This window comes from Hyperolius riggenbachi, chromosome 9, assembly GCF_040937935.1.
Source record: "Hyperolius riggenbachi isolate aHypRig1 chromosome 9, aHypRig1.pri, whole genome shotgun sequence".
Lineage (NCBI taxonomy): Eukaryota > Metazoa > Chordata > Amphibia > Anura > Hyperoliidae > Hyperolius > Hyperolius riggenbachi.
In genome coordinates this window covers 251,377,325-251,405,018 of record NC_090654.1, presented here as the reverse complement: position 1 = coordinate 251,405,018, position 27,694 = coordinate 251,377,325, and the positions used below count along the sequence as shown (strand labels likewise).

At 45.9% G+C, this 27,694-nt stretch overlaps 1 protein-coding gene across 1 annotated transcript; it reads left to right on the top strand.

Moving 5' to 3' along the window:
* On the top strand, nucleotides 1–27,430 carry DNAL1 (dynein axonemal light chain 1). Its single transcript, XM_068254286.1, has 8 exons — nucleotides 1–96; nucleotides 3,745–3,783; nucleotides 9,816–9,925; nucleotides 12,711–12,766; nucleotides 14,964–15,019; nucleotides 19,029–19,155; nucleotides 21,174–21,314; nucleotides 27,269–27,430. Exons 1-8 carry the CDS (start codon nucleotides 94–96, stop codon nucleotides 27,313–27,315), a joined length of 579 nt encoding a protein of 192 aa, XP_068110387.1. The 5' UTR covers nucleotides 1–93; the 3' UTR covers nucleotides 27,316–27,430.
* The last annotated feature ends 264 nt before the right edge of the window (nucleotides 27,431–27,694 follow it).

Sequence of the window (27,694 nt, the reverse complement as noted above, 5' to 3'; positions counted from 1 at the left end):
CGCTCGGCAGGTCTCACAGCCCAGCGCACCGCACCTGCGCATTGAAGTCAGCGGTCTCCTAGCAACCAGAAGAGCGACTGTAGCAACGGAAAGATGGTGAGTGCTGCTCCCCAGATTCTCTCGCGGTGTCGGCAGACTGGTGATGTGATCAGATCGGGGGGCACATCCCATATCCCCCAGCTGGGGCCGCACCCTGATCGAGGCTGGGAGGGACTGGAAACAGGCTGTGTTTCCTTATAAAGCCTGATTAACAGCCCAGAGTCCATCTTCACCAGCAAACTTCTATTAGTATTAAAACCAAATGACATGCAAATTAGTGACGTTCTTGTAATATAATACCAGCCTTATTGTGCTGTGCTTATAGTCGCAGGGTTTTTGATTGGCTGCTTATGTTGCACAATAAGCTAAGGCTTGATCGATTGCATGTGTGTAATGCTGGGAAAAGACGTTACGATTCTTCCTTATCAATCGAGCCGCTGATGGATCGATTGATAATTTCCGACGTGTCCTATCACGCGGCGGATCGATTCCGCGCTCGATCCCCGTGGTCGGACAATGGAAGAAAACGAACCGCTGATAAGGAAGAGCCCGCAGGGTCGAGCGGGAATCGACTCGGGCGGCTGCGGGGACGCGGCGGGAGTCGAGCCGCCGGCTTGACTCGTATATTTCCAGCATTAAAGGTCCCCCCAAAGCATCCAAGCTCCCCCCAAAAATGAGATCTACTTACCCAGGGGCTTCTTCCAACCCCTCGCTGCAGCTCCGTTGTCCCGCGATCACCTCCGTTGCAGATGCCGACCTCACCAGGTCAGCATCTACTGCGTGAGCGCCGCTTGTGATCGTGCCCACGTGGTCTACAGTGTTCTGCGCAGGTACAGAACACTCCACAGAACGTGATCGCGAGTGGCACTCGCGCAGGCGCAGTAGATGCTGACCTGTCGAGGTCAGCATCTGCAACATAGGGGATCCTGGGACACCGGAGCTGCGGCGAGGGACGTATCAGCTGCCAGGGGCTGGAGGTAGCCCTGGGTAAGTAGATCTGATTTTTTGAGGGAGCTCGGATGTATCCTTTAAGCTCTGTATACACGCTCGATCACTGTCGTTGTTAAACAGACGATCCCCGACGGTTGGTTTTGCGACAAAAGAGTGTGAATTCAACAGTGGTCTACGGATTGGATCAATAGCGGAAGTGCTAAATTGAATACCCGAAAGAGTGCAATTAGCCACACGATTCTCACCTGACCATTTTGTGCGACCGCAGTCGTAAAGGACTGCAGTCACATGAAACGAATAAGAAATAATAGGTCAGACGAGAATCGTTCAAATAAGGAAACCAACGATTATCGTCCATTTAGACCTGTGTATGAAGCTTTAGGTCAACCAATGGCCAAGCAGCTTAATGCCTTGGTTGTCATTAACCAGAGGTATCAATTGAGTTTCAACATTTTGATGCATGTGGTTAATTTGGTGGACGTTCACTTCTGCTGACAATGTATGACAAAACACCGCTGGCACACAATAGACAGCACCCTCACATGAATTCAATCTATTGTTGGTGGTGTGACATACAAGGATGATTGATGGAGTACAAATAATCAGTCTAATGCTGGGGATACACGGTACGTTTCTGTACCGTGTATCGACCAGCTGATCCGGCCAGCTGATAATATTCAGCTGGCCCGATCAAGCCGCTCGACTCCCGCCCGATCCCCGCAGGCGGACAATGGCAGGGAATCGAGCACTGATAAAGGAAGCGCCTGCGGGGACGAGCGGCAATCGATCCACGCGGACGAGCGGGGACGCGTCTGGGGTCGATCCGGCGGCTAATCGGCCGCCGGATCGACCCGTGTATTCCCGGGATAAGGGCTGGGACCCACTAGAGCATTTTTGACAGTGTTTTGGGATCGCTTTCAATCGCTAGCGTTTTCCCAAAACGCTTTGCCAATGTAAGTGGATGGAGCAGTTTCCACTGAAGCGATTGTGATCCGATAAATCGTAATCGCTGGACATGCAGTATTTTGGGAACGTCTGCACCCTAATGTATAGGAGCGGAAAAAATTGCTTCTAAAATTGTTTACAAAGCGACACCACAAGTCGCTAGCAATTACAATAGCGCTCTTTAGTTGGTCCCCCCAAAAGCCTCATACACACATTGAAGGGCTGTTTCCTGGCAGGGATTGGAACTCAATCCGTCAGGCATTAGTTGGGGCTGAGGCTGTACAGATGTGTTGCTATCCTGCAGGCTAGCAACACGTTCTGTTGCCAAGGAGGGGCGACAGTGTGGTGCATGATAAACTGGCACGTACTGTGAGCTCTGAGTAAGAGAAAAATACCCTTGGCCTGTGCTGAGATGATATGCCAGACAGATTGCTCACCAACATGCCAAAGGGGGGGGGGGGGGGGGGGTTAGGCACTGCTATAAACACTAGATTCTTGACCGAGGTGGGCCCAACTAACTCGACAGAGAACCATCTAGTGCATACATGTCAAACTCCGACCCAGGCCACTAGACACTAGGAAACTTTATAGGGGAGGGAGAGAGGACCACTAAACACCAGTTAACTGAACAGGGGAAGGAGGGGGCCACTAGACACCAGGGAACACTGAACAGGGAAGAAGGGGGCCACTAGACACCAGGGAACTGTATAGGGAAAAGAGGGGGCCACTAGGAAACTGTAAAGGGGAGGGAGGGAGAACCACTAAGCACCAGGGAAGTGTATTGAATGAGGGAGGAAGTACCACTAAATACCAGGAAACCATATAGGAGAAGAAGAGGGCTATTTTACACCAGGGAACTGTATAAGTGAGAGAGGTGACCACTAGAAGTTAAGGTTGGCCCGTGACTTGGTCCCAGAGCTCAATTGTGGCCCACTTTGTATTTGAGTTGTGACACCCCTGTTCTAGTGTGTGGACAAGGCTAAAGCTCCGCACAAATGCCATATGAAAGTCGGTCGCAGCTGCCGATAATGACCATCTCTGCCAAAAATCCAGCATGTGTTCGGCCAACGTTTTGCTCTTCCAGTGCGGATAAACCACCTCTTACCACCCAGGATATTTAAACCAGAAGTCGCTGTAAGAAATTCCTCTGTCCTGGATACATGTAAAACAGCGCTGACAAATTTGGGCACAGGATAAAGCCGATAAACGGCTTACTGTGATCATAAACAAGTCCCAGCGGTGTTAATTATTATTCCCCCTCCAGGCCGCCATGGATAGTGGAGAAAGACGTAATTCGGCTGCCAGCTATTGCTGGGGGACAAATTACACTGTTTTTAAGCAATTTGGGCTCCGTCTTTCGCCGGCGCCCAAATTAGCTTCTGAGCGTTGCTATATCTGTAATTCACATTACGGTCTATGGTGCGCCCAAATTTGCCGTCGCTAAATTGTTCTGCTTCATCAGTGCTAGTTATGTCTCCATCAAGTAAAATCCAACAACTGAATTCATGGGAGCTGGTCTAGTTTAGGGGACCCAGCAGGAAACCTCATAGGGAAAATCCACTAATGTGATTGGGCGGACAGCACACTCTCAAACAGATAGGTTTCCAATAGGTTGTAGTAAACTACACCCCAACTACTCAGCCAATCACAATGCTTCATGCTATGGAGGGTGCTGTGATTGGAGAACGGTTCCCTATGATGTTTCCTGCTGGGCCCCGTCAAGTAGACTCGTGCCAATTCACGTATCATACAGCTGATTGCCTTTGAAATAAAAAGTGAAGTGCATAAACCTGATTTTGTATTTTTTAGGCAAAAGCAACAACTATTAAAGATGCATTAGCCAAATGGGTAAGTTCTTCTTCCTGATTATAGATTTCACTCCATCACTTGAGTAGCCCACCTCCATGGTCAACATAAGGGGGATTATGTTTTCCTTCAGATTTCTCAGTGGTTTTAGGGCCCATTTCCACTTGTGCGGTGGGAATTGTCGTGTAAAAAAATTGCATGCGGTTGTATGCACATTTTCATGCGAATTTGCACACGATTTTGCACGGATGACTTTGTATGCGAATTTAACCATGGCAGTGCCTGTGTGCTTTTCCATTGTTGCTATGCGAAATCGTATGCAAATTTCCTATTAAATACATTGTATGCGAATCGCATAGCGGTTTGCGAATTCTGATGGCTCTGCCGTGCAGCTTTTTCTGCACAGAAAAACGCTCAGAAATCCTGACAAGTGGATACAGTCCCATCCACTTGTATTGTCTATGCGAATCTGCATGCAGGAAATGCATGCAGATTTGCTCTAGTGGAAATGGGCCCTTATTCTAACAAGAATGAGAAAATTGTTGTATTTTGAATTATTTATTAGTCTTGAGGTGCATACACACATCAGACTATAGTCTTTGGAAAATGAAAGATCACAGACCAATCTTACCACCCTTCATGTAGTATGAGAGCCATACTCTACACAGTCTTTTCTATGGAGCTGAACTCCACATCAGAAAAAAATCTTTGCAAGATGCTGCACACACAGATGCTGTACAGACACAAAAGATCAGTATCTGCAAAAGATCTGTTCCTGCCAAAAATCCATTCCTGCAAATTGCAATGATACTCTATGAGATCTGCAGATCATCATACACACATGATTTAACTGACATTCATCTGCAGATCAAGCAATCATCCGCATATCTGAAAATCCATCCTGGTGGATCTGATCTGCAGATGAATGTCAGTTAAATCATGTGTGTATGATGATCTGCAGATCTCATAGAGTATCATTGCAATTTGCAGGAATGGATTTTTGGCAGGAACAGATCTTTTGCAGCTACAGATCTTTTGAGTGTGTGCAGCATCTTTCAAAGATTTTTTTTTCTGATGGGGAGTTCAGCTCCATAGAATAGACTGTGTAGGTATGGCTCTCATACTACATGAAGGGTGGTAAGATTGGTCTGTGATCTTTCATTTTCCAAAGACTATAGTCTGACGTGTGTATGCACCTTTAGACAGGGCTGTGGAGTCGGTACAAAAATCATCCGACTCCTCACTTTATTGAAACTTCCGACTCCTCGACTCCAACTCTGACTCCACTGCCCTGGTCTTAGAACGTAAAAATATTTTTTTAATGTTTTTAAGTTGGAAAATTTGAAATATTGCAAATACTTTTGCGGCTCCACCTGCTGGTTTGTCTGGCAGTGTTCATATGCAGTGAACATTGTTCTACTGCAGAGACGTTAAAGAGACTCCGTAACAAAAATTGCATCCTGTTTTTTATCATCCTACGAGTTCCAAAAGCTATTCTAATGTGTTCTGGCTTACTGCAGCACTTTCTACTATCACAGTCTCTGTAATAAATCAATGTATCTTTCTCTTGTCAGACTTGTCAGCCCGTGTCTGGAAGGCTGCCAAGTTCTTCAGTGTTGTGGTTCTGTGATGCATCTCCCCCCTCCAAGCCCCTGTATGCACACTGCCTGTGTATTATTTAGATTAGGGCAGCTTCTCTCTTCTCTCTTATCTTTTACAAGCTGGATAAAACGTCCTCTGAGCTGGCTGGGCTTTCACATACTGAGGAATTACAGACAAGGGCAAAGCTGTTTGCAGGAAGAAAAGAGCAGCCTGAAACTTCAGTGCATGAGAACTGCAGGGGGAAAGAAACACACAAATGATCTCTTGAGATTCAAAAGGAAAGGTGTATACAGCCTGCTTGTGTATGGATGTATTTTCTATGTGTGGACATACTGTACATCAACCTACTTTCTGTTTTGGTGGCCATTTTGTTTGTTTATAAACAAACTTTTAAAAACTGTTTTTAACCACTTTAATGCGCCGAGGAGCGGCGAAATTGTGTCAGAGGGTAATAGGAGATGTCCCCTAACGCACTGGTATGTTTACTTTTGTGCGATTTTAACAATACAGATTCTCTTTAAAGAGAAACTCCGACCAAGAATTGAACTTTATCCCAATCAGTAGCTGATACCCCCTTTTACATGAGAAACCTATTCCTTTTCACAAACAGACCATCAGGGGGCGCTGTATGGCTGATATTGTAGTGAAACCCCTCCCACAAGAAGCTCTGAGTACCGTGGTACTCCTGGCAGTTTCCTGTCTGTGAACTTTACTGCATTGTGGGAATTAGCTGTTTACAGCTGTTTCCAACTGCCAAAAAAGCATGCAGCAGCTACTTTACCTGCCAGCAGTAAAAATGTCACCATGTAATAAATGTCAGAATGTAAATCAGGGATTTAAAAGATTTTACAATGGGCAAACACTGACTAAATCATTTATACATAATTATTGTAAAAATGAAGCACTTTTTTATTACCGTATATACTCGCATATAAGCCGACCCTCATATAAGCCGACCCCCCAACTTTTACCTGAAAAACCAGGGAAAAATGATTGACCCCCATATAAGCCGGGGGTAGGAAATGCTGGCCGCCTTATTCCCCTAGTCAGTGGCGTAGCTAAGGAGCTGTGGGCCCCGATGCAAGTTTTACATGGGCCCCCCAAGCACTCTATACATAACAATTGATACGGTGCACCAAAACCTGCCAATGGCAACTACAGTGTCAGAGGTGCAAGAAGGGGATGGGGAACAGTTTGTTAATGATTACCAATATTAAAAGTATCTATAGAAGTGATTATTATGAGCACAGTACCAATAGGGAGCTAATACTGTAGCTGTGGGAGGGCCCTTCGGGGCCCCGATGCGGTCGCTACCTCTGCACCCCCTATTGCTACGCCCCTGCCCCTAGTGTGTCCCAGTATAGCTAGTATAATGCCCAGTATGGGTAGGTAGTGCCCCAGTATAGCTAGTATAGTGCCCAGTATAGCTAGTATAGTGCCCAGTATGGGTAGGTAGTGCCCAGTATAGCTAGTATAGTACCCAGTATAGCTAGTATAGTGTTTAGTATAGCTAGTATAGTGCTCAGTATAGCTAGTATAGTGCCCCAGTTTAGCTAGTATAGTGCCCCAGTATAGCTAGTATAGTGCCCCAGTTTAGCTAGTATAGTGCTCAGTATAGCTAGTATAGTGCTCAGTATAGCTAGTATAGTGCTCAGTATAGCTAGTATAGTGCTCAGTATAGCTAGTAAAGTGCCCCAGTTTAGCTAGTATAGTGCTCAGTATAGCTAGTATAGTGCTCAGTATAGCTAGTATAGTGCTCAGTATAGCTAGTATAATGCCCCAGTTTAGCTAGTACAGTGCTCAGTATAGCTAGTATAGTGCTCAGTATAGCTAGTATAGTGCTCAGTATAGCTAGTATAATGCCCCAGTTTAGCTAGTATAGTGCTCAGTATAGCTAGTATAGTGCTCAGTATAGATCGTATAGTGCCCCAGTATAGATCGTATAGTGCCCTAGTTTAGCTAGTATAGTGCTCAGTATAGCTAGTATAGTGCTCAGTATAGCTAGTATAGTGCTCAGTATAGATCGTATAGTGCCCCAGTTTAGCTAGTATAGTGCTCAGTATAGATCGTATAGTGCCCCAGTTTAGCTAGTAAAGTGCCCAGTGTAGGTAGTATAGTTGCCCCCCTGCCCCCACCGCCGCTGCTATTACCTGGCCGCATCTTCTATTCCCCTCTCCGTGCTTGTAAACATTCATAGCAGCGTGCCCGGCGCTGCTACTGTGACAAGCGGTGAGCCAGGAAAGAGCGGTTCACATAGTAACAGGAAGCCGTGCTCTTTCCTGCCTCCTGCCTCGTCACAGTAGCAGCGCCGGGCACGCTGCTGTGAATGTTTACAAGCACGGAGAGGGGAATTGAAGATGCGGACAGGTAATAGCAGCGGCGGCGGCCGTGGGGGGAGCGGGGGACCAGCGGAGGAGGGGGACCTGCGGACCAACATGACTCGCATACAAGCCGACCCCCCAACTTTTGGCCCCCTTTTTGGGGGTCAAAAATTCGGCTTGTATGCGAGTATATACGGTACATTATGTAATAAACAAAAGAAGAAAGCGATCCTGCACTGCTCCAAGGCTCTTCTTTTTTGTAACTCAGTCAGTTTCAATCTACTTCCATAAAACATACACGTTTTTCATAGAAAGGTAAATGTAACTGACATACCCTGTTGAGGTCCTGGCTGTGGGGCAATGTGGGGGTGGCAGCGGTCCGCCTGACGACCGTTTCGCTCCAATGAGCTTCCTCTGAGGCTCCGAGGCGCACGGAGCCTCAGAGGAAGCTCATTGGAGCGAAACGGTCGTCAGGCGGACCGCTGCCACCCCCACATTGCCCCACAGCCAGGACCTCAACAGGGTATGTCAGTTACATTTACCTTTCTATGAAAAACGTGTATGTTTTATGGATGAAGATTGAAACTGACTGAGTTACAATAAAGAAGAGCCTTGGAGAAGTGCAGGATCGCATTCTTCTTTTGTTTATTACATATTCTACCTTGTTTATTGATCTGTGCACGCAAGAGACTATACCTTGCACCCCAATACCGTGTTGAAACCCCCCCCCCCCCCCCCCCTAAGGCTTTTACCCACAGTGCCAGCCTCTTTGACTCTATCCATTGAATATACGGTACATTATTTTCACTGGAGTTCCTCTTTAAACTCAGTCCTCACAAATATTAAAGGGAACCTGAGATGAAAGACATCTCAGGTTCAATACTTGTCTGGGGCTTCCTTAAGCCCCCTTGAAGGCCGCTCAGGCCCTTGCCATCTCTCCGGGTGGCTCCTGTTCCCCGCAGTATAGCATGGTAAACTGGCCGTGTGCTTCTGTCGCCGGGAGCATTCTGCGCCTGCGCAGTAGTACTGCACAAGCACAGAATGCACCCAGCCGCTTGAGGTTAAATTAAATCTTGCTAACGTGAAATTCTAATTTCAAGCTGATTAAATTTGCATTCAGAATTTACATAATCCTGCAATAACTCAGACATCACATCCCTACTGATCAATTATTGCTCACCTGGCCAGAAGACTTTTTCTGTACTGTTAGTGTTGTTTATTACAAAAGTTAAACAAAGCATGTTTTTAAAACATTTTTTCATAATCCGTATTTTCATGATTTAAGAAACCAATATAATAAATTTGTGTTTTTTAAGTTAAAGAGAACCTGAACTGAAAATAAAAAGTCAAAATAAACATACACAGGTCATACTTATCTCCCATGTAGTCTGCTCATCAATCTCTTTCGCCTATCTGCATTCTGTTTGTCCACTGTGATCGATGGCATTCTCTGTCCTCCATTTTGAAAATGGCCATTACCCCATAACAGCTTCCTGGTCAGCACACTGTTAAACTGTTATATCGCCAATTGAGCCATAGGGAAACATGGACATTACCTTGCACATTCAGTTGCAACTGACAGCAGCTGATATATAACTGACAGCAACTGGTATATTTCAGTTCTGACAAAATGTTGTCAGAACTGGAAGGGATCACTGTAAGAAAAAAATGGTGAGCTTCTGAGAAGAACTGATGGTGAGGTAAGTATGTAATATTCATTTGCAGGTACATCATGTGTTTATTTTAAATAATTTTACTCAGTTCAGGTTCCCTTTAAGGGTTTCGTTCAGTGCCAGTTTTTAATGTGTTCAATAGAAAGTTATTTTAATTTATATAATAGTAAAAAAAGAAAGTGGGGGGGACATGCATGCCACCTGGTGTTTCTGTGAGGAAATGTCTGATAGGGTGGAAGTGTGTGAGGAGGTGTGGTTACAGCTCTGAGCTGACATGGAAAGGAGGGGGGGGGGGGGGGGGGGTTGTTATCAGTGGATCCGCTGTATTGTAGAAAATAACATCTCTCTGAGGTAAAACGGGCAGGGCAGTGCTGAACCACTTATGACTAGACCTGTTGTAGTTTTACAATGCTTGCAGAATGGTTGAAGGCCCTTATTTCCATTATATGGTCAAATATTTGATTTGTTTCCTGTCTAGGAGGAAAAGACTGGACAAAAGGCATCTGAAGCAAAAGAGGTTAAGCTGTATGCCCAGAACCCTCCCATTGAAAAGATGGATGCATCTCTGTCCACATTGGTCAATTGCGAGTAAGAACAACAGCCATTCATCTCTATCAAGATTTATTTACTTTATTTGTCTAGTATTTATATAGTACTGACATCTTCTGCAGCACTTTTTTGAGTATGTGGTTTTATTACCAGGAGCGTTGCAAGCCCCAAAGATCAGTGGCAGGTGCCCCGCATCTATTCTTTGGTGTCCTCGATGTCCCCCGGGCAGAGTAGAGCCACCACAGCACTTAGCATGGAAGCACACAGTACCCAGCATGCCTCACAGAGCCACCACAGCTCCCATCATAGCACTACACAGCATCTAGCATGGCACCACAGCACCGAGCATGGCATTACAGCACCCAGTGTGTCTCATAGATGCACCATATCACCCAGCATGGCACCACAGAACACCGCAATGGGCGGTATTCTGGGTGCTATGGTGCCTCTATGTGGGCATATTGGGTGCTGTGGTGCCATGCTAGATGCTGTGGTGACTTTGTGGGGGCATGCAGGGAGCTGTGGTTCTTCTATGGAAGCATACTGGGAGTTGTGCCTCAGTGGGAGGCCCGTGGGAGCATGGAAGGGGGTCCACTAGAAGGTCAGGGAATGCTATGGGGGTACTGGTAGCATGCCAGCTCACCCAGCAGAAAGCCAGCCCAGAAGCCAGGTAACTCTGCCTAGTTATGTTTAACCACTCAGCTCGTCCATTACCGCTGCGGCGGATTGCTCAGCCCCTGGAGGCAGTGGCGTATCTAGGTAAAATAGCGCCCATGGCAGACACTGCAATTGCGCCCCCCCCCCCCCCAAGAACCCCCTAAATAACCGCATCCTACCTAGCATCATAGGCAGAGCAGGTTTCGTACAAACTGCAGGTCCTGCAGCATTTTAGGAGCAATTTTGCTCCAATGTGAAGGATAGGTGCAATGCAATTGCTTTTAAATCGCTTTTAATAGATGATTTTGCAGGGTGTGGGTGATTTTTTTTTTCTTAAAAAAAAGTTTTTACTACCTGCTGAGTCTCACAAGGTCCGTGCCTACTGGCCTCTGGCATGTACCCACGGCCACTTGCTCAAAAGGTCACCAATGTGTCTCTATTTGGAGATAGTAAACTACAAAGGGTAGGGGAAGGGGTGGGGGGGCTGTGTGCTGGAAGCCAACGGGCGCAGACCTTGGTAGACCCAGTAGGTGTGTATGTGACAAAGCACTGTGTGTGTGAGAGAAAGCATGGTGAGTAAAGTAGCAGGATTTCATCAGGTCAGACCACCAGTGAGAAGCCCCCTGCAGCTAGTTATTGATCTGATAAATACCTTTAATTTATCAAAGAGCTTGTCTCAGCTCTTCCAGCCTCTGTTCACAGGGAATACAGCGAGTGTGTGCACACTGCGCGCTCTGTGTGAGCCTCACTCGGTCCGTCGGCAGGCAGTTCTCTTCTCTGATCCCATCAACACTAGCAGCACCGCTCGGCCAATCACGTGAGGGGATGCCCAGCCTGCAGCCAACTAGCGAACGGTGCAGCAGTGCTGGGCGGAAGGAGTGTGTGTATGGGGAGATTAATAGCCGGCTGGGTTGGGAGTTTCTCCCTCAGGACACAAAGTACTCGCACGGCTGAAGGCAGACAGTTTAGGGAGTGTGAGTGACTCAGACCTGGCACAAACTTGCTGCTTATTCACTCCTCGATGCGCCCCCCTGGGGATTAGTGACAAGAGTCGCCTATAGCAGGTGCCCTAGTTGCACGGCTCCAGATACGCGTCTGCCTGGAGGGTCTTTTTTAATAAAATTTTCTGTGGGGGGTGCAGCTAGCACTTAGCTAGCTACATCACCCTCACCACCGGCCTGCTCTGATTCCCCCCCCCCCCCCAAGATCGCCGCCGAATACATAGCCCCCGGAGCCGGTGCCAGCGCAGCCTCTCCATACCTAATACTGGGGGAACATCTGGCTATCAATACTGGGGGTGGGCTGGTTACCTAATACTGGAGGAACATCTGGCTATCTATAGTAGGCAGGGCAGGCTACCTAATACTGGGGGAACATCTGGCTATCAATACTGGGGGTGGGCTGGTTACCTAATACTGGTGGGGCATCTGGCTATCTATAGTAGGCAGGGGAGGCTACCTAATACTGGGGGAACATCTGGCTATCAATACTGGGGAGGTGGGCTACCTATATGGGGGGGGGGGGACCGCCTACCTAACACTCAGGTCGCATCTGCTACCTATTCCCACCCAGGCACAAATCGGGAGGGTGGGTTTAAGAACCCATTTTGACCCCTGATTTAAAAAGTTTGCCCATCCCTGGTCTAGGGCCAATTTGGCCCAGAGTTGAGTGCAGATAGTGAGCAGGCTACAAGTAGCAGCCTGCCTGCCCACTGATCTCAGCTCTTGGGTCTCCAACTGATGTATGACCCTTGCGCCTGCCCACTTTCCACTATAGCCAGATACAGAATACCGCAGGGGCCAAAAAACAGGTTTACTATAACAGAAGTTCTATTATATCTGGGTTTGCTATACCAGGTGTTACTTCCATATTCTTGTAATGGTGCTTGTCCGGGACCTGGACTCTCAGGTTAATATACCCCAATGTTTACTATATCCGAGTTAACTATAACGAAATTACTGTATACTGTATTACCATAAATAAAGGCAAACATGGATGGCAGCTAGTTGCATCAGAAAATCATCTTCCATTATCACAGCTGATTGGCTGCTATTGGTGATCATATTCTACGCAGTATCGTCACTCTTTGCATGACTTTGAGTAAGCATCATATCACTGGTTTAAAATTTGGCACATAATTATATGCATGTTTCTTTCCTTTCTCTAGGAAGCTGTCTCTCTCTACAAACTGCATTGAAAAGATAGCCAACCTGAACGGTTTAAGTAAGTGTAATATTTACCATTGTTGCTCTTCTCCAGCCCACCACCACCCACTTGTCTGTTTCTGTATATTGCTGATGCTAGTCACAAAGCGTCTTCCTATAGACTTCAGTGTGGTCATCCTGTAGTCAGAGACAGCAGTGGCACCCAACATGCAGTGATGTAGCAGCCTGTGATTGGTGGAGTGGTGCTGGGAAGGATGCCTGTGTACAGTAGTCCTGAGTGTTTCCTACATACATTTTTCATTCTGCTGTTACAACAGTTTGACTGCTGGCAGGTGTCAGAGAGACTTGTGCTGGCTTAAAGCACATCTTTGCTTAACGGACATCCGAGGTGAAAATAAACTGATGAGAAAAACAATTGTATCTATCCTGCTTCTCCTAAAATGTTTTTTTTTTTTTTTTTTTTAGATATCCCACAGTTATTTTACATTTAAATCTAGTTCTTAAGTTTTTACTGTTGCATTGTCTGTGCTCAATGACACCTTCATTGTTGTATGCCAGAGCTAAATCTATGAATTATTGACCCTTTTTATCTCTCTTCTGCTTTGAGAAACCATTTACTGACAGGAAAGTGTTTTATGGCTGCAATTACTTATCAGTGATGGTTATGCTATAGTCTGACCCAGTCTGACCAGGTCCCGACCCAAACAGAAACTGTCACTTGCATACCTGATGTTTAACGCTTTCAGGCAGAGAAAGAAAAAAAGGAACACAGCAAAGTCTTTTGTGTGCTAGGCACTGTACATACACATGCCTATCTCATCATGTCACATGTCACTTCGGTTGTCCTTTAAGGCATGCTTCAAATAAATGTGACATTGCTTGCATCTTGAACCATAGACATGCCTGCTACAGCATGTTTCTGTTGTTTGCTTAACCACATGAGGACCACATCGGTAAACCCCCCTAAAGACCAGACTAATTTTCACTAAAATGGCTACTGCAGCTTTAAGGCCAAGCTGCAGGGCCGCACAACACAGCACACGAATGACCCCCCCCCCCCCTTTCCCCCCACCAACAGAGCTCTCTGTTGGTGGGGTCTGATCGCCCCCCAGGTGTTTATTTTTTTAAAATAAAAATGTATTTGTGTGGTTTTTTTTAATATTTGCCCTTTTTTTTTTTTTTTTAACAAACCCCTCCCTCCCCCAGCTGGCCAATCCTGGCGATTGGCTGTCATAGGCTTTTGCCTATGAGAGCCGATCTCTCTCTAGTGCCCCAGGGGGACAGCCGTGTCACACGGCTGTCGCTAGTACAGCGCTGCTGCTGATCGCAGTGCTGTGCATGTTAATTAGTTAGCGGTTTTGCAGTCTAACAGTCTCCTGAGCGGCAATCGCTGCTCGGAGACTGAAGGTGGGGCGGAGCTCCGCCCCTCAAGCAGGAGATGCGCGCGCAGCCTGCGCGCAATCTCCTGCAGTAGCCGGCCCCAGCAACCTGACGCCAATTGGCGTTAGGCAGTCTTTGGGCTGCCGCCGCGGCCACGCCCGTTGGCGTGGATCGGTCGTAGGGTAGTTAAAAGATATCTGAGGTGAAGAAAAAAAGTTAAAGTTTTACCTAAGACGAGGAAAATTAAAAAATTAAACATACCTGGGGCTTCCTCCAGCCCTCTTCAGACTGATCGGTGCCATCACCATCTTCCCAAGCCGCCTGGATCCTCTGCTTGCCAGCCCGGTAATTCCGACAGTCAGTGTAGGCGTAGTCGGGTCACGCACGCTCCCCCGTCGTGCTCCCGCCACCAGGAGCGTTTTGCACCTGCACAGTGGTACTGCGCAGGCGCAGAACTTTCCTGGCAACGGGAGCACGATAGAGGGCGCATACATGGGCCAAGCATGTGCAGTACTCCCCGATTGGTGGAGTACTACACAGATAACTAGAGGCGAACCCTCCAAAGAGGGGTGGACGACACCAGTGCTCGCACTAGATTTCCACTGAAACAGTCATTTTGGTCAATGAAAATCTAGCGCTTGTGCTTCACTTTTATACTTTGAATGCTGCTGAAACATCTTGTAGCAGGTTGTCATGTTGTGAGGTCTTTAGCCATGTCCAGCCTCCTGTAAGATCTGCTTTAAGTTTCCAACAGTACTACAGTATTGTAGCAGTGTTGTTCTGTAACAGAATTGACTGGCAGTTTTTAGTATGTTTATGTCTTCTTACCTAGTAAGTGTTTGGGTCTTCTCACCTTTATATGTCTTTTATTTCAGAGAATCTCAGAATATTGTCTCTGGGCAGGAACAACATAAAAAATCTAAATGGATTGGTAAGAGTTTTCTTTGTAATTTATAGAAAGAATCCTATTTAATAATTTCCCTGTCCCTGTGTCCTCCTATGTCCCTGTGTGTGGTGTCCTGGTGCATGTCCTGGTCATGCGTGTAATGCAGGGATGAGGTCGCTGCCATGGGTGCGTGGCACACACCCATTGGCCTAGCACTCGTCATTTAATAGGCGGACGGGCCTTTTTTTTACTTGTCTGTTACAGATTATCGTATTCATCTTGACAAAATGGTTTTGTCAAGTGCTGTATGTTGAAACATTTTAGCATTATGTGTCTTGTACATTTTAACCAGTAAGGCTATTAAATATAAAAATGGAAATACAGGAGTGATTATGTGCCTCCTATTAAGCTCTTGTGCGAGACATAGGAGAACTTTGTGAAAGACAGTACTAGGGGAGGTTTAAGAGAATGGCAGGTAGTAATAGGTGAAGGATGAGAGAATGGCAGGTAGTAATAGGTGAAGGATGAGAGAATGGCAGGTAGTAATAGGTGAAGGATGAGAGAATGGCAGGTAGTAATAGGTGAAGGATGAGAGAATGGCAGGTAGTAATAGGTAGGTGAAGGATGAGAGAATGGCAGGTAGTAATAGGTGAAGGATGAGAGAATGGCAGGTAGTAATAGGTGAAGGATGAGAGAATGGCAGGTAGTAATAAGTGAAGGATGAGAGAATGGCAGGTAGTAATAGGTGAAGGATGAGAGAATGGCAGGTAGTAATAGGTGAAGGATGAGAGAATGGCAGGTAGTAATAGGTGAAGGATGAGAGAATGGCAGTTAGTAATAGGTGAAGGATGAGATAGTGGCAGGTAGTAATAGGTGAAGGATGAGAGAATGGCAGGTAGTAATAGGTGAAGGATGAGATAGTAGCAGGTAGTAATAGGTGAAGGATGAGAGAATGGCAGGTAGTAATAGGTGAAGGATGAGAGAATGGCAGGTAGTAATAGGTGAAGGATGAGAGAATGGCAGGTAGTAATAGGTGAAGGATGAGAGAATGTCAGGTAGTAATAAGTGAAGGATGAGAGATTTGCAGGTAGTAATAGGTGAAGGATGAGAGAATGGCAGTTAGTAATAGGTGAAGGAGGAGAGAATGGCAGGTAGTAATAGGTGAAGGATGAGATAGTGGCAGGTAGTAATAGGTGAAGGATGAGAGAATGGCAGGTAGTAATAGGTGAAGGATGAGAGAATTTCGGGTAGTAATAGGTGAAGCATGAGAGAATGGCAGGTAGTAATAGGTGAAGGATGAGAAAATGGCAGGTAGTAATAGGTGAATCATGAGAGAATGGCAGGTAGTAATAGGTGAAGGATGAGATAATGGCAGGTAGTAATAGGTAGGTGAAGGATGAGAGAATGGCAGGTAGTAATAGGTGAAGGATGAGAGAATGGCAGGTAGTAATAGGTGAAGGATGAGATAGTGGCAGGTAGTAATAGGTGAAGGATGAGAGAATAGCAGGTAGTAATAGGTGAAGGATGAGAGAATGGCAGGTAGTAATAGGTGAAGGATGAGAGAATGGCAGGTAGTAATAGGTGAAGGATGAGATAGTGGCAGGTAGTAATAGGTGAAGGATGAGAGAATAGCAGGTAGTAATAGGTGAAGGATGAGATAGTAGCAGGTAGTAATAGGTGATGGATGAGATAGTGGCAGGTAGTAATAGGTGAAGGATGAGAGAATGGCAGGTAGTAATAGGTAAAGGATGAGAGAATGGCAGGTAGTAATAGGTGAAGGATGAGAGAATGGCAGGTAGTAATAGGTGAAGGATGAGATAGTGGCAGGTAGTAATAGGTGAAGGATGAGAGAATGGCAGGTAGTAATAGGTGAAGGATGAGAGAATGGCAGGTAGTAATAGGTGAAGGATGAGAGAATGGCAGGTAGTAATAGGTGAAGGATGAGATAGTGGCAGGTAGTAATAGGTGAAGGATGAGAGAATGGCAGGTAGTAATAGGTGAAGGATGAGATAGTAGCAGGTAGTAATAGGTGATGGATGAGATAGTGGCAGGTAGTAATAGGTGAAGGATGAGAGAATGGCAGGTAGTAATAGGTAAAGGATGAGAGAATGGCAGGTAGTAATAGGTGAAGGATGAGAGAATGGCAGGTAGTAATAGGTGAAGGATGAGATAGTGGCAGGTAGTAATAGGTGAAGGATGAGAGAATAGCAGGTAGTAATAGGTGAAGGATGAGATAGTAGCAGGTAGTAATAGGTGATGGATGAGATAGTGGCAGGTAGTAATAGGTGAAGGATGAGAGAATGGCAGGTAGTAATAGGTAGGTGAAGGATGAGAGAATGGCAGGTAGTAATAGGTGAAGGATGAGAGAATGGCAGGTAGTAATAGGTGAAGGATGAGATAGTGGCAGGTAGTAATAGGTGAAGGATGAGAGAATAGCAGGTAGTAATAGGTGAAGGATGAGATAGTAGCAGGTAGTAATAGGTGATGGATGAGATAGTGGCAGGTAGTAATAGGTGAAGGATGAGAGAATGGCAGGTAGTAATAGGTGAAGGATGAGAGAATGGCAGGTAGTAATAGGTGAAGGATGAGAGAATAGCAGGTAGTAATAGGTGAAGGATGAGAGAATGGCAGGTAGTAATAGGTGAAGGATGAGAGAATGGCAGGTAGTAATAGGTGAAGGATGAGAGAATGGCAGGTAGTAATAGGTGAAGGATGAGAGAATGGCAGGTAGTAATAGGTGAAGGATGAGAGAATGGCAGGTAGTAATAGGTGAAGGATGAGAGAAAAGCAGGTAGTAATAGGTGAAGGATGAGAGAATGGCAGGTAGTAATAGGTGAAGGATGAGAGAATGGCAGGTAGTAATAGGTGAAGGATGAGAGAATGGCAGGTAGTAATAGGTGAAGGATGAGATAGTGGCAGGTAGTAATAGGTGAAGGATGAGAGAATGGCAGGTAGTAATAGGTGAAGGATGAGATAGTAGCAGGTAGTAATAGGTGATGGATGAGATAGTGGCAGGTAGTAATAGGTGAAGGATGAGAGAATGGCAGGTAGTAATAGGTGAAGGATGAGATAGTAGCAGGTAGTAATAGGTGATGGATGAGATAGTGACAGGTAGTAATAGGTGATGGATGAGATAGTGGCAGGTAGTAATAGGTGAAGGATGAGAGAATGGCAGGTAGTAATAGGTGAAGGATGAGATAGTGGCAGGTAGTGATAGGTGAAGGATGAGAGAATAGCAGGTAGTAATAGGTGAAGGATGAGATAGTAGCAGGTAGTAATAGGTGATGGATGAGATAGTGGCAGGTAGTAATAGGTGAAGGATGAGAGAATGGCAGGTAGTAATAGGTAGGTGAAGGATGAGAGAATGGCAGGTAGTAATAGGTGAAGGATGAGAGAATGGCAGGTAGTAATAGGTGAAGGATGAGATAATGGCAGGTAGTAATAAGTAAAGATTGAGAAGAAGGTAGGCTGGAATAGGTTGAAGGTGAAGGTCCTCTTTGGAGTGGTTGGATAAGGTACTGGTCGAATGCTCTGCCTCTGACACAGGAGACCTGGGCTTGAATCTCGGCTCTTCCTGCTCAGTAATCCAGCACCTATTCAGTAAGGAGACCTTGGGCAAGGTTCACTGCCACTGCCTATAGAGCACATCCTAGTGGCTGCAGCACTGACTATTAAGTCCCCCAGGAGAAAAGCACAATATAAATGTTATTTGTCTGGTTATTGTGACATCAGGGTTTTGTGGATTACCCTGGAAGGTAAACCTCGTACACAAGCCTGAGGTGGCCGATGAAGTCTCCCTAAGCCAACAATCAGGCATGTGTATGGGACTGTTGTGGAATAATTTGTATAACAATTGCCAAATTGTTACACAGTGTATCTTTACAAAACATGCATTTATTGCCCCTTCATGTTACTTGGTGTTTCTGAGGATGACTGATGAGCTAGAAGTCACATTGTCAGCTAGGAAAGCTGCTGCCCTAGTAAGGGCTTGTGCTTAAAACTGATGTTGTCTGGCCTACAGACGGAAACTGATATTGTTTTTACTCACATCCAGGAAGCAGTGGGGGAGACTCTGGAAGAGTTGTGGATCTCGTACAATTTAATTGAAAAATTAAAAGGAATTCATGTCATGAAAAAGCTGAAAGTACTTTATATGTCCAACAATACAGTGAAAGACTGGGGTAAGTATATTCTAAGCACAGCTTCTATAAGGTACACATGGGGGATCCATGATGGGCTACATAGTGTAGCGTAGTGCTCTGTGGCCTGTGAGGAGGGGATATGTTTAAACTGCTCATAAAGATTGTGTTTCCATGGTAACATGAAGGGGATGCAGGAAAACAGTACCAGTGGGGTTACTTAAAGTGACCCAGAGATCAATAAAGCTGCCTTTTTTACTTACCCGGGGCTTCCTCCAGCCCATAAGCATGGCTGTGTCCCCCGCCGTCCTCCTACGATGACCCGTTCAGCCGCGGTGAGCCCTGGTAAGCGGCTCAGTGACGTCAGCGGCGCAGAAGGCCCCGGCTGACGTCACTCAGTCAGAGTGAGTCCGACTGAGCTGTGTACCAGGGTTTGATTGCGGCTGCACGGAGGATTCTGGGAGGACGGCGAGGGACGCATCTGTGCTTATGGGGCTGGAGGAGTCCCCGAGTAAGTAAAAAGCGGCAGCTTTATTCATCTCCGGGTCACTTCAATGGACAACTGAAGTAATAAGAATACAGAGGCTGCTATATGTATTTCCTCTCAAACAATACAAGTTGCCTGGCAGCCCTGCTGGTCTGTTTGGCTGCAGCAGTGTCTGAATAACACACCAGAAACGAGCATGCAGCTAATCTTGTCAGATCTGACAATGCCAGAAACACCTTATCTGCTGCATGTTTGTTCAAGGTCTATGGCTTAAAGTATTAGAGGCAGAGGATCAGCAGGGCTCCCAGGCAACTGGTATTGCCTAAAATGAAATAAATATGGCAGCCTCCAGATCCCTCTCACTTCAGTTGTCCTCTAAAGAGGAACTGTAACCAAGGATTCAACTTCATCCCAATCAGTAGCTGATACCCCTTCCCCATGAGAAATCTTTACCTTTTCTGAAATAGATCATCAGGGGGTCTGCTTGGCTGATATTGTTGTATAACCGCAGTGGGATGTCAGCACCTAGGTCTTGGCAGTTTCCTGTCTGTGAACCTTGTTGCATTGCAAGAAATAACAGATGTTTTGATCTGCCAAGTAACAACAACCTTTTAGCCTATCACAGTGTTAGTGGGTGGGGTTATAGATAATGGCGGTTGGTGCTGTCTGTTTTTTTTTTTTTTTTTTTTTTTTAAATGTCTGCCAGCAGTAAAGATGGGCTCATTGTTGATCAAACAACATGAACAAATTACATGGCAAATACCAATCATTTTTTGATATCTCTTTTTAACTTCTCACTTTGCAATGTATTCATTTCTTCCCCCCCCTATCTCCCCCTAGCCACAATGTATAGTGCAGCCTTTCGCAACCTTTTTATCCTGGAGGAACCCTGCAAATAAGTTTTGGATCTCAAGGAACCCCTGTATTTATTTTTTGGATCTTGAGGAATCCCTGCATTTATTTAGCAGGAGGCGTGGTCTTTAAAAGTAGGAGTGGTTGTTAATTTCACCACCTCCTATTGCACTGCCCCTCATTATACTGTCTCCTTATTCAAGTGCTTTTAATTAATGTGCTCATTATTATTCTGAGCCCAGTGTTCTCCCCAGGCTCTTTTAGCTGGGTGCTCCACCCGGCTGGTTTTAGTGATCACCCGGCTGTTATCTGCTCACCTCCTCCTATGCTGTAAGCAGAGAAGCTCCAGCCCTGCATTCTCTCATCTCATCTCACCCCACCCGGCTATTTTTTCATGCCACCCGGCTGGAAAAAAGTTCTGGGGAGAACACTGGAACCCCCAATTTAGTGCTTTTTTTGCAGTACCCCCTATTATAGTATGCTCTATTATACTTACCCCACGATGGGGGGAGATGCCGAGGAACCCCTGCAGAGTACTCACGGAACCCTGGTTGAGGAAGCCTGGTATAGTGTAATCATGATTGCTGCCTTTTTCTACCTTTATTTTCCAACATCCATGATATGATGATGACTTGTGTACACCTTGCTTTTTCTTCATGAAAAATATAATCTTTTGTGCCTTTTAAAAGCGAATTTAGTGGATTTTTTTCTTTGGTTTCAGCGGAGTTCTCCAAACTGGCTGACCTGCCCTGTCTGGAAGATCTCGTGTTTGTGGGAAACCCTCTGGAGGAGAAACACACGCTGGAGGGTAACTGGGTGGAAGAGGCAACAAAACGCCTCCCCAAGCTGAAGAAATTGGATGGTTTGTATTACCAGCCCAATGTGACACAGATACAGATCCCTCCCATCACATTATCTGATTACTCTGTGTTATTTTATCTGTTACGTCATCTATCCCCCTTTCACAATTCATATATCCTTACGTCAAGACTTTCCCACTTTTTCACACCTTACTGGTTGATGTGTTTGGTCTGTCTGTTAAAGAAGGAGACCATTTATACCGTGTTTCCCCCGAAAATAAGACACTGTCATATTAATTTTTCATTAAAAATATGTGCTAGGGCTTATATGTGCTAGGGCCCCCCCCCCCCCCAGTACATAGCCTGATCCCCCTTCCCCAAACATATATAGCCAGATCCCCTAAGTATATAGCCAGATCCCCTAGCTAGTAGTAGCAGATAACCTCACGCAGCTGATGCTGCGGCCAATTTACCTCCCCTGCTTCTGCCTCTCTCCTCCAGAAACTCGGATAGCTAGCGCTATGCATAATTCAGCCTGGGCTCCGATCAGCGGTGAAGGCAGCTAACGTTATACAGTAACAGCCTTGCCCTCTACAGGAAGTAAACAGAGATCACTTCCTGTACAAGGGCTCTGTTACTCGAGAAGGATAATGTCCGCAACACTAAGCAATATATATTAATAATGAGCGTGCTAGGGCCCAAAAAGATAATATTTAAAGGGAGAGAAAGGAAAGAAAGCCCATAACAACAGCACCACTCAAGAATAAGCAAAAATTTATTGATACATAATTACAATACTTATTAGGACATTTGTTGAATATTCAAATAATACTGTTTTTAGTGTTTTTACTGTTTTTAGTGTTTTTATTTATTTGAATATTCAACAAATGTCCTAATAAGTATTGTAATTATGTATCAATAAATTTTTGCTTATTCTTGAGTGGTGCTGTTGTTATGGGCTTTCTTTCCTTTCTCTCCCTTTAAATAAGGGCTCTGTTACTGTTCAAGTTTAGCTGCCGTCACTGCTGATGCATCTGAATTATGCGTTCGAATGAGTCAGCACCGACCTTCATAAAATAACTCTTTTATTATGAAAAAGTTAAAAATTTGTGATGTAGCAAACAGCAACAGCTCCGCTGTTTCGGGCTATCCGCCCTTTCTCAACCTGTAAAGCATGGCATGGCATCATGTAAAGGATGCCATGCTTTACAGCTTGAGAAAGGGCATACTGGAAAACACCTGTAGTGCACAGGTGCGAGTCTGGAGCACGTCCATTTACTATAAAATTTCCCCCATCGGTGCTTGCCATACACAGCTTTGCCTCTGAATTATGCACAGCATTAGCCACAGCCCGCAGGGGGATCCAAGTTTCTGGAGGAGAGGGGCAGAAGCAGGAGAGGTAAATCGGCAGCAGTGGCGGAGCGGGGGGAGGGATGGGGGGGGCAGGTCGATGGGGAAGCGCAGCTAGGTCTTATTTTCGTGGGATGTCTTATATTTCAAGCATGCTTGCAATATAAGATAGGCCTTATTTTAGAGGATGTCTTATTTTAAGGGAAAGACGGTAACCAAAACAACACTGTAGACATTTATTTTTAGCCTGATTATTTTTCGAATATATTTTCAGAAAGTACCTGTTCTAGCTGCATTCTGGATTCACTTCACACTACCCGGGGCATAACTAGAGGGGAAATCCCTTGTGATCACACGGGGGTCCAGGGCTGTGGGGGAGCTAAAACTACTAACCCCCCCTCCCAATATAGGGTACTATGCTTCAGATCAGGTGTTTTTGTGACATTTGTTATGGGTATGAAGATCATGATGGTCGTACTTGTTTTATGACCCTTGTGAGACGGGCTCCAAGGGGAGGCAAGGGAAGGGGTGTGAACATGGGGGGGGCATCAAAGTTTTGTTGGGGTCCCCATGAATTGTAGTTATTCCTCCATTGCGCACTACCCAGCCAGCCCTTCTCTGGCACAGTAATGTCAAAGCTTGAACAGAGGCGCCAAAGTAAGATAAAAAGTCTAAAAACCATTTAAAAGAGGAGGTAGTATTGGACTTACCTCCCCAGTAGACAAGCAGACACAAAGCTGTTATTTTATATTAAAAATAACATTTAATAAGAACTCCAAATTGCCACACGTTTGCAGATACTCTCCTGCTTCATCAAGCAAATCGAGGAGAACAAACTAGTAAAGGTCTGGTATAGGGCCAATCGCCTGTCTTGCCTTGTCTACACTTCCCAGAAGGGAGGATGTACAGGAAGGCACTCATGATCTCTGCAGGGCAATAGATCTTAATGTGTTGACTCTGGGTCACTCAGACCATGTGTGGTTCAGATTGTATTTTTTTTTTTTTTAAGCTACCGTATATACTCGCATACAAGCCAAATTTTTGACCCCCAAAAAGGGGGTCAAAAGTTGGGGGGTCGGCTTGTATGCGAGTCTTCCCTGGTGGTCCGTGGTCCGCGGCCCCCGCTACCCCCTGCCGCCACCGCTGCTATTACCTGCAGCGGCTTCCTCTTCCCCGGCGCTTCCTCTTCCCCGCTCTGCGCTCTCATGCCCGTATGAAGAGATCACAGCAGCGCGCTCGGCGCTGCTGCTGTGACGATGCAGGGGGCAGGAAAGAGCGCGGCTCCCTGTAGCGGCGATCTGTATCGCCGTTACCAGGGGAACCGCTCTTTCCTGCCCCCTGCATCGTCACAGCAGCAGCGCCGAGCGCGCTGCTGTGATCTCTTCATACGGGCATGAGAGCGCAGAGCGGGGAAGAGGAAGCGCCGGGGAAGAGGAAGCCGCTGCAGGTAATAGCAGCGGCAGCGGTGGGAGGGGGGCGAGCAGGGCACTATACTGGCCACTACCTACCTACACTGGGTACTATACTAGCTATACCGGGGCACTACCTACCTAAACTGGGCACTATACTAGCTAAACTGGGCACTATACTAGCTAAACTGGGCACTTTACTAGCTATACTGGGGCACTACCTACCTATACTGGGGCACTATACTAGCTAAACTGGGCACTTTACTAGCTATACTGGGGCACTACCTAGCTATACTGGGGCACTACCTACCTATACTGGGGCACTACCTACCTATACTGGGGCACTACCTACCTATACTGGGGCACTATACTAGCTATACTGGGAATTACACTAGCTAAACTGGGCACTATACTAGCTATACTGGGGCACTATACTGGCTATACTGGGGCACTACCTACCTATACTGGGGCACTATACTAGCTATACTGGGAACTATACTAGCTAAACTGGGCACTATACTAGCTATACTGGGGCACTATACTAGCTATACTGGGGCACTATACTAGCTATACTGGGGCACTACCTACCTATACTGGCTAAACTGAGCACTATACTAGCTATACTGGGGCACTATACTAGCTATACTGGGGCACTATACTAGCTATACTGGGCACTATACTAGCTATACTGGGGCACTACCTACCTATACTGGGCACTATACTGGCTAAACTGGGCACTATACTAGCTATACTGGGGCACTACCTACCCTTACTGGGCACTATACTAGCTATACTGGGACACACTGGGGGGATCACGCGGCCAGCATTTCCTACCCCCGGCTTATATGGGGGTCAATCATTTTTCCCTGGTTTTTCATGGAAAAGTTGGGGGGTCGGCTTATATGCGGGTCGGCTTATATGCGAGTATATACGGTATGTGTCCTTAAAGGGAAGGTTCAAGCAAAATAAAAAAATGAGTTTCACTTAACTGGGGCTTCTACCAGCCCCATGCAGCCACCCTGTGCCCTCGTAGTCACTCACTGCTGCTCCAGTCCCCCACTGACAGCTTGCCGACCTCGGAGGTCGGCGGGACGCATTGCATACATTTTTACGCATTCCCGCTAGTGCAGGAACATTAACACATACATTTTTACGCGTTACTGGTTCAATGCGTACATTTTTACCTCCGAGGTCGGCAAGCTGCCAGTAGGGGACTGGAGCAGCAGTGAGTGACTACGAGGGCACAGGGTGGCTGCATGGGGCTGGTAGAAGCCCCAGGTAAGTGAAACTCATTTTTTTATTTTGCTTGAACCTTCCCTTTAAGGACACATACCGTATATACTCGCACCATGCAGCTGTAATGTCCCACGCCGTCCTCCTCCGATGCTCTATTCCCCGCCGCCGGTAATCTGCTAATTATTCGTCTAACTAGACAAATAGAACTGCGGCTGCGCAGCCGTGCATGTCAGCAGAAGCTTACTGCGCAGGCAGGCGACGGCCGCGCAGCCGCAGTTCTATTTGTCTAGTTAGACGAATAATTAGCAGATTACCGGCGGCGGGGAATAGAGCATCGGAGGAGGACGGCGTGGGACATTACAGCTGCATGGGGCTGATAAAAGCCCCAGGTAAGTGTCAGTTTCAGCTTTTGTTTAGGTACCGGAGAACCCCTTTAAAGCCCATGTAAAACTTGAAACTAAAAGCAGTTACTTGGGCTAGTGCTGACTAGCTCAGCACTGCCTGATGCTTCTCATTTGCCGAAGCAGTGTTAGTCAGACCCTGGATCCGAGATGAAAAACTAACTAATAACAAGTAACTTGTTTATATATCTTATCTAAAGTTTAGATAGTTTACACAGCAAATCTTGCTGCAAACAGCTTCAATAGAATATGAATATTTCTTCCTGTGATACAATGACGGCAGCCATGTTGTTTGTAAACATTACAAACAGGCAGGCTTATCTGCATCTTCAGCACTCAGCCTGTGAAAAAAATCTGATCTCCCTCCTCCTCCCTCCTTCCCTCTGCCTCTGAAATCTCTGGCTAGTAATACTTCCCCCTCCTCCTGCCCAGACTGAGCTCCCATGAGCCCTTGCCACTGTATGAAAATGCCAAGGCTCTCTGAAATGCTGTGGACGAGGCTTGTTTAGTTTATAGGGAATTAGAGTATTAAAACAAAAACAAAAAACTATTTGGCTTGAAAAATGCCCTATAAACAATAGGAAAGGAACACAATTATGCAATGAATAAAAGTTCACCTCGGATCCACTTTAAGGGTAGTGAATGGGTTGGGGGAAAGGAGGGAATGGGAAACTGATAGAAGGAAACATTGCTTCAAGCCTGCTGCCTCTTCCTATCTGAAAATCTGACTTTAGCCAAAAATTTAGCTAACATTTTTAAGGAGCGATTATGGACAACGGGGGGAACAAAGAGCGGAACAGACAATGCACAGAGGTGTACAGTATGTGGATCCAGCATGAACATACCTCTGTACTAACCTTGGGGAAATTTGCCTCAAGTCAGGTATCCTTTAAAGTAAACCTATAAGAAAAAAAGTGCCTCTGGGGGGTACTTACATCAGGAGGGGGAAGCCTCTGGATCCTGAAGAAGCTTCCTCTGCAGTAGAGCAGAGTAGAGACCCAAGAAAGGACGAGGCTGGTTTGTTGGCACCTCACGCAAGTGCAGCAGTCATCTGACTCCACAACCTTAACAATGCAAGGCGAGGCGCACTAGTGGCTTTTACCGTTCGGGCTTCAGTGGAAATTGCCGAGCCCGATTCTGTCCACTCTACTGCGCAGACACGAGCCATCTGTGCCTACACAGTAGAGTGGACTGATTGGACTCAGCTATTTCCGCCAAAGCCCAAGTGGTAAGGCGCTACTGCATTGTTATGGTTGTGGAGCTGTCCTGGGGTCTCTTCGCTGGATCGGGGTTAATGCTTTGCCATGTGCTGTGCTGCTTATCCCATTCATTACAGTGAATGGGCATGTTGCATTTTGTTAAATATGCGTGCTGCAGTGCTATCTGGCATCAAACATCTATGCAGCGCATTAAGTGAAAATGTCATACAATACAATCTATGCGCTTCTGATTTTATTGCGGGTCACACACCATACACATTGAAATGCACACTGTAACGTGTATAGTGTGAGCGAGGCCTAACTACATCGTTAGTGTGATTTATTGCTGTTTGCACTGCCTCGCCGAATTAGACCAAATGTCACGAAAATACACTCTAACCTTTCTCTCCATGCCTTTCAGGTAATCCAGTCATTAAGCAGGAGGACGAGGATGGAGATGACTCTTAAAATTTTTGCCTTATTTTTTTTCCTTTTAAGTTATTTGTAAAATTCCAGATACACGAAGATGCTTTTTATAATTTCTTTTTTTGTATATTTAAAAAAAAAAGAGATTTGAATATTTTCCTTTTTTTTTTTTTTTTACATTTTAAATGATCATGAATGCAGGACGTTATATGAACTGTGACTTTGGATCGGTGCCACCAAAGTCTAAGAAGAAGTTTATAATTACCCTCCCGAACATGCGCAGAGGAGCTGAGTTTTCCTGTAAGAAGCACAAGGGGGTGTGGTCTTTCCATGGGGTGCTGAAACTTTATACGAGGTATTCATTCTTAGGAGTGTTCTCCTTATCCAATCACAGGGAGAGGCGGAGTGTTCTCTGTATGCA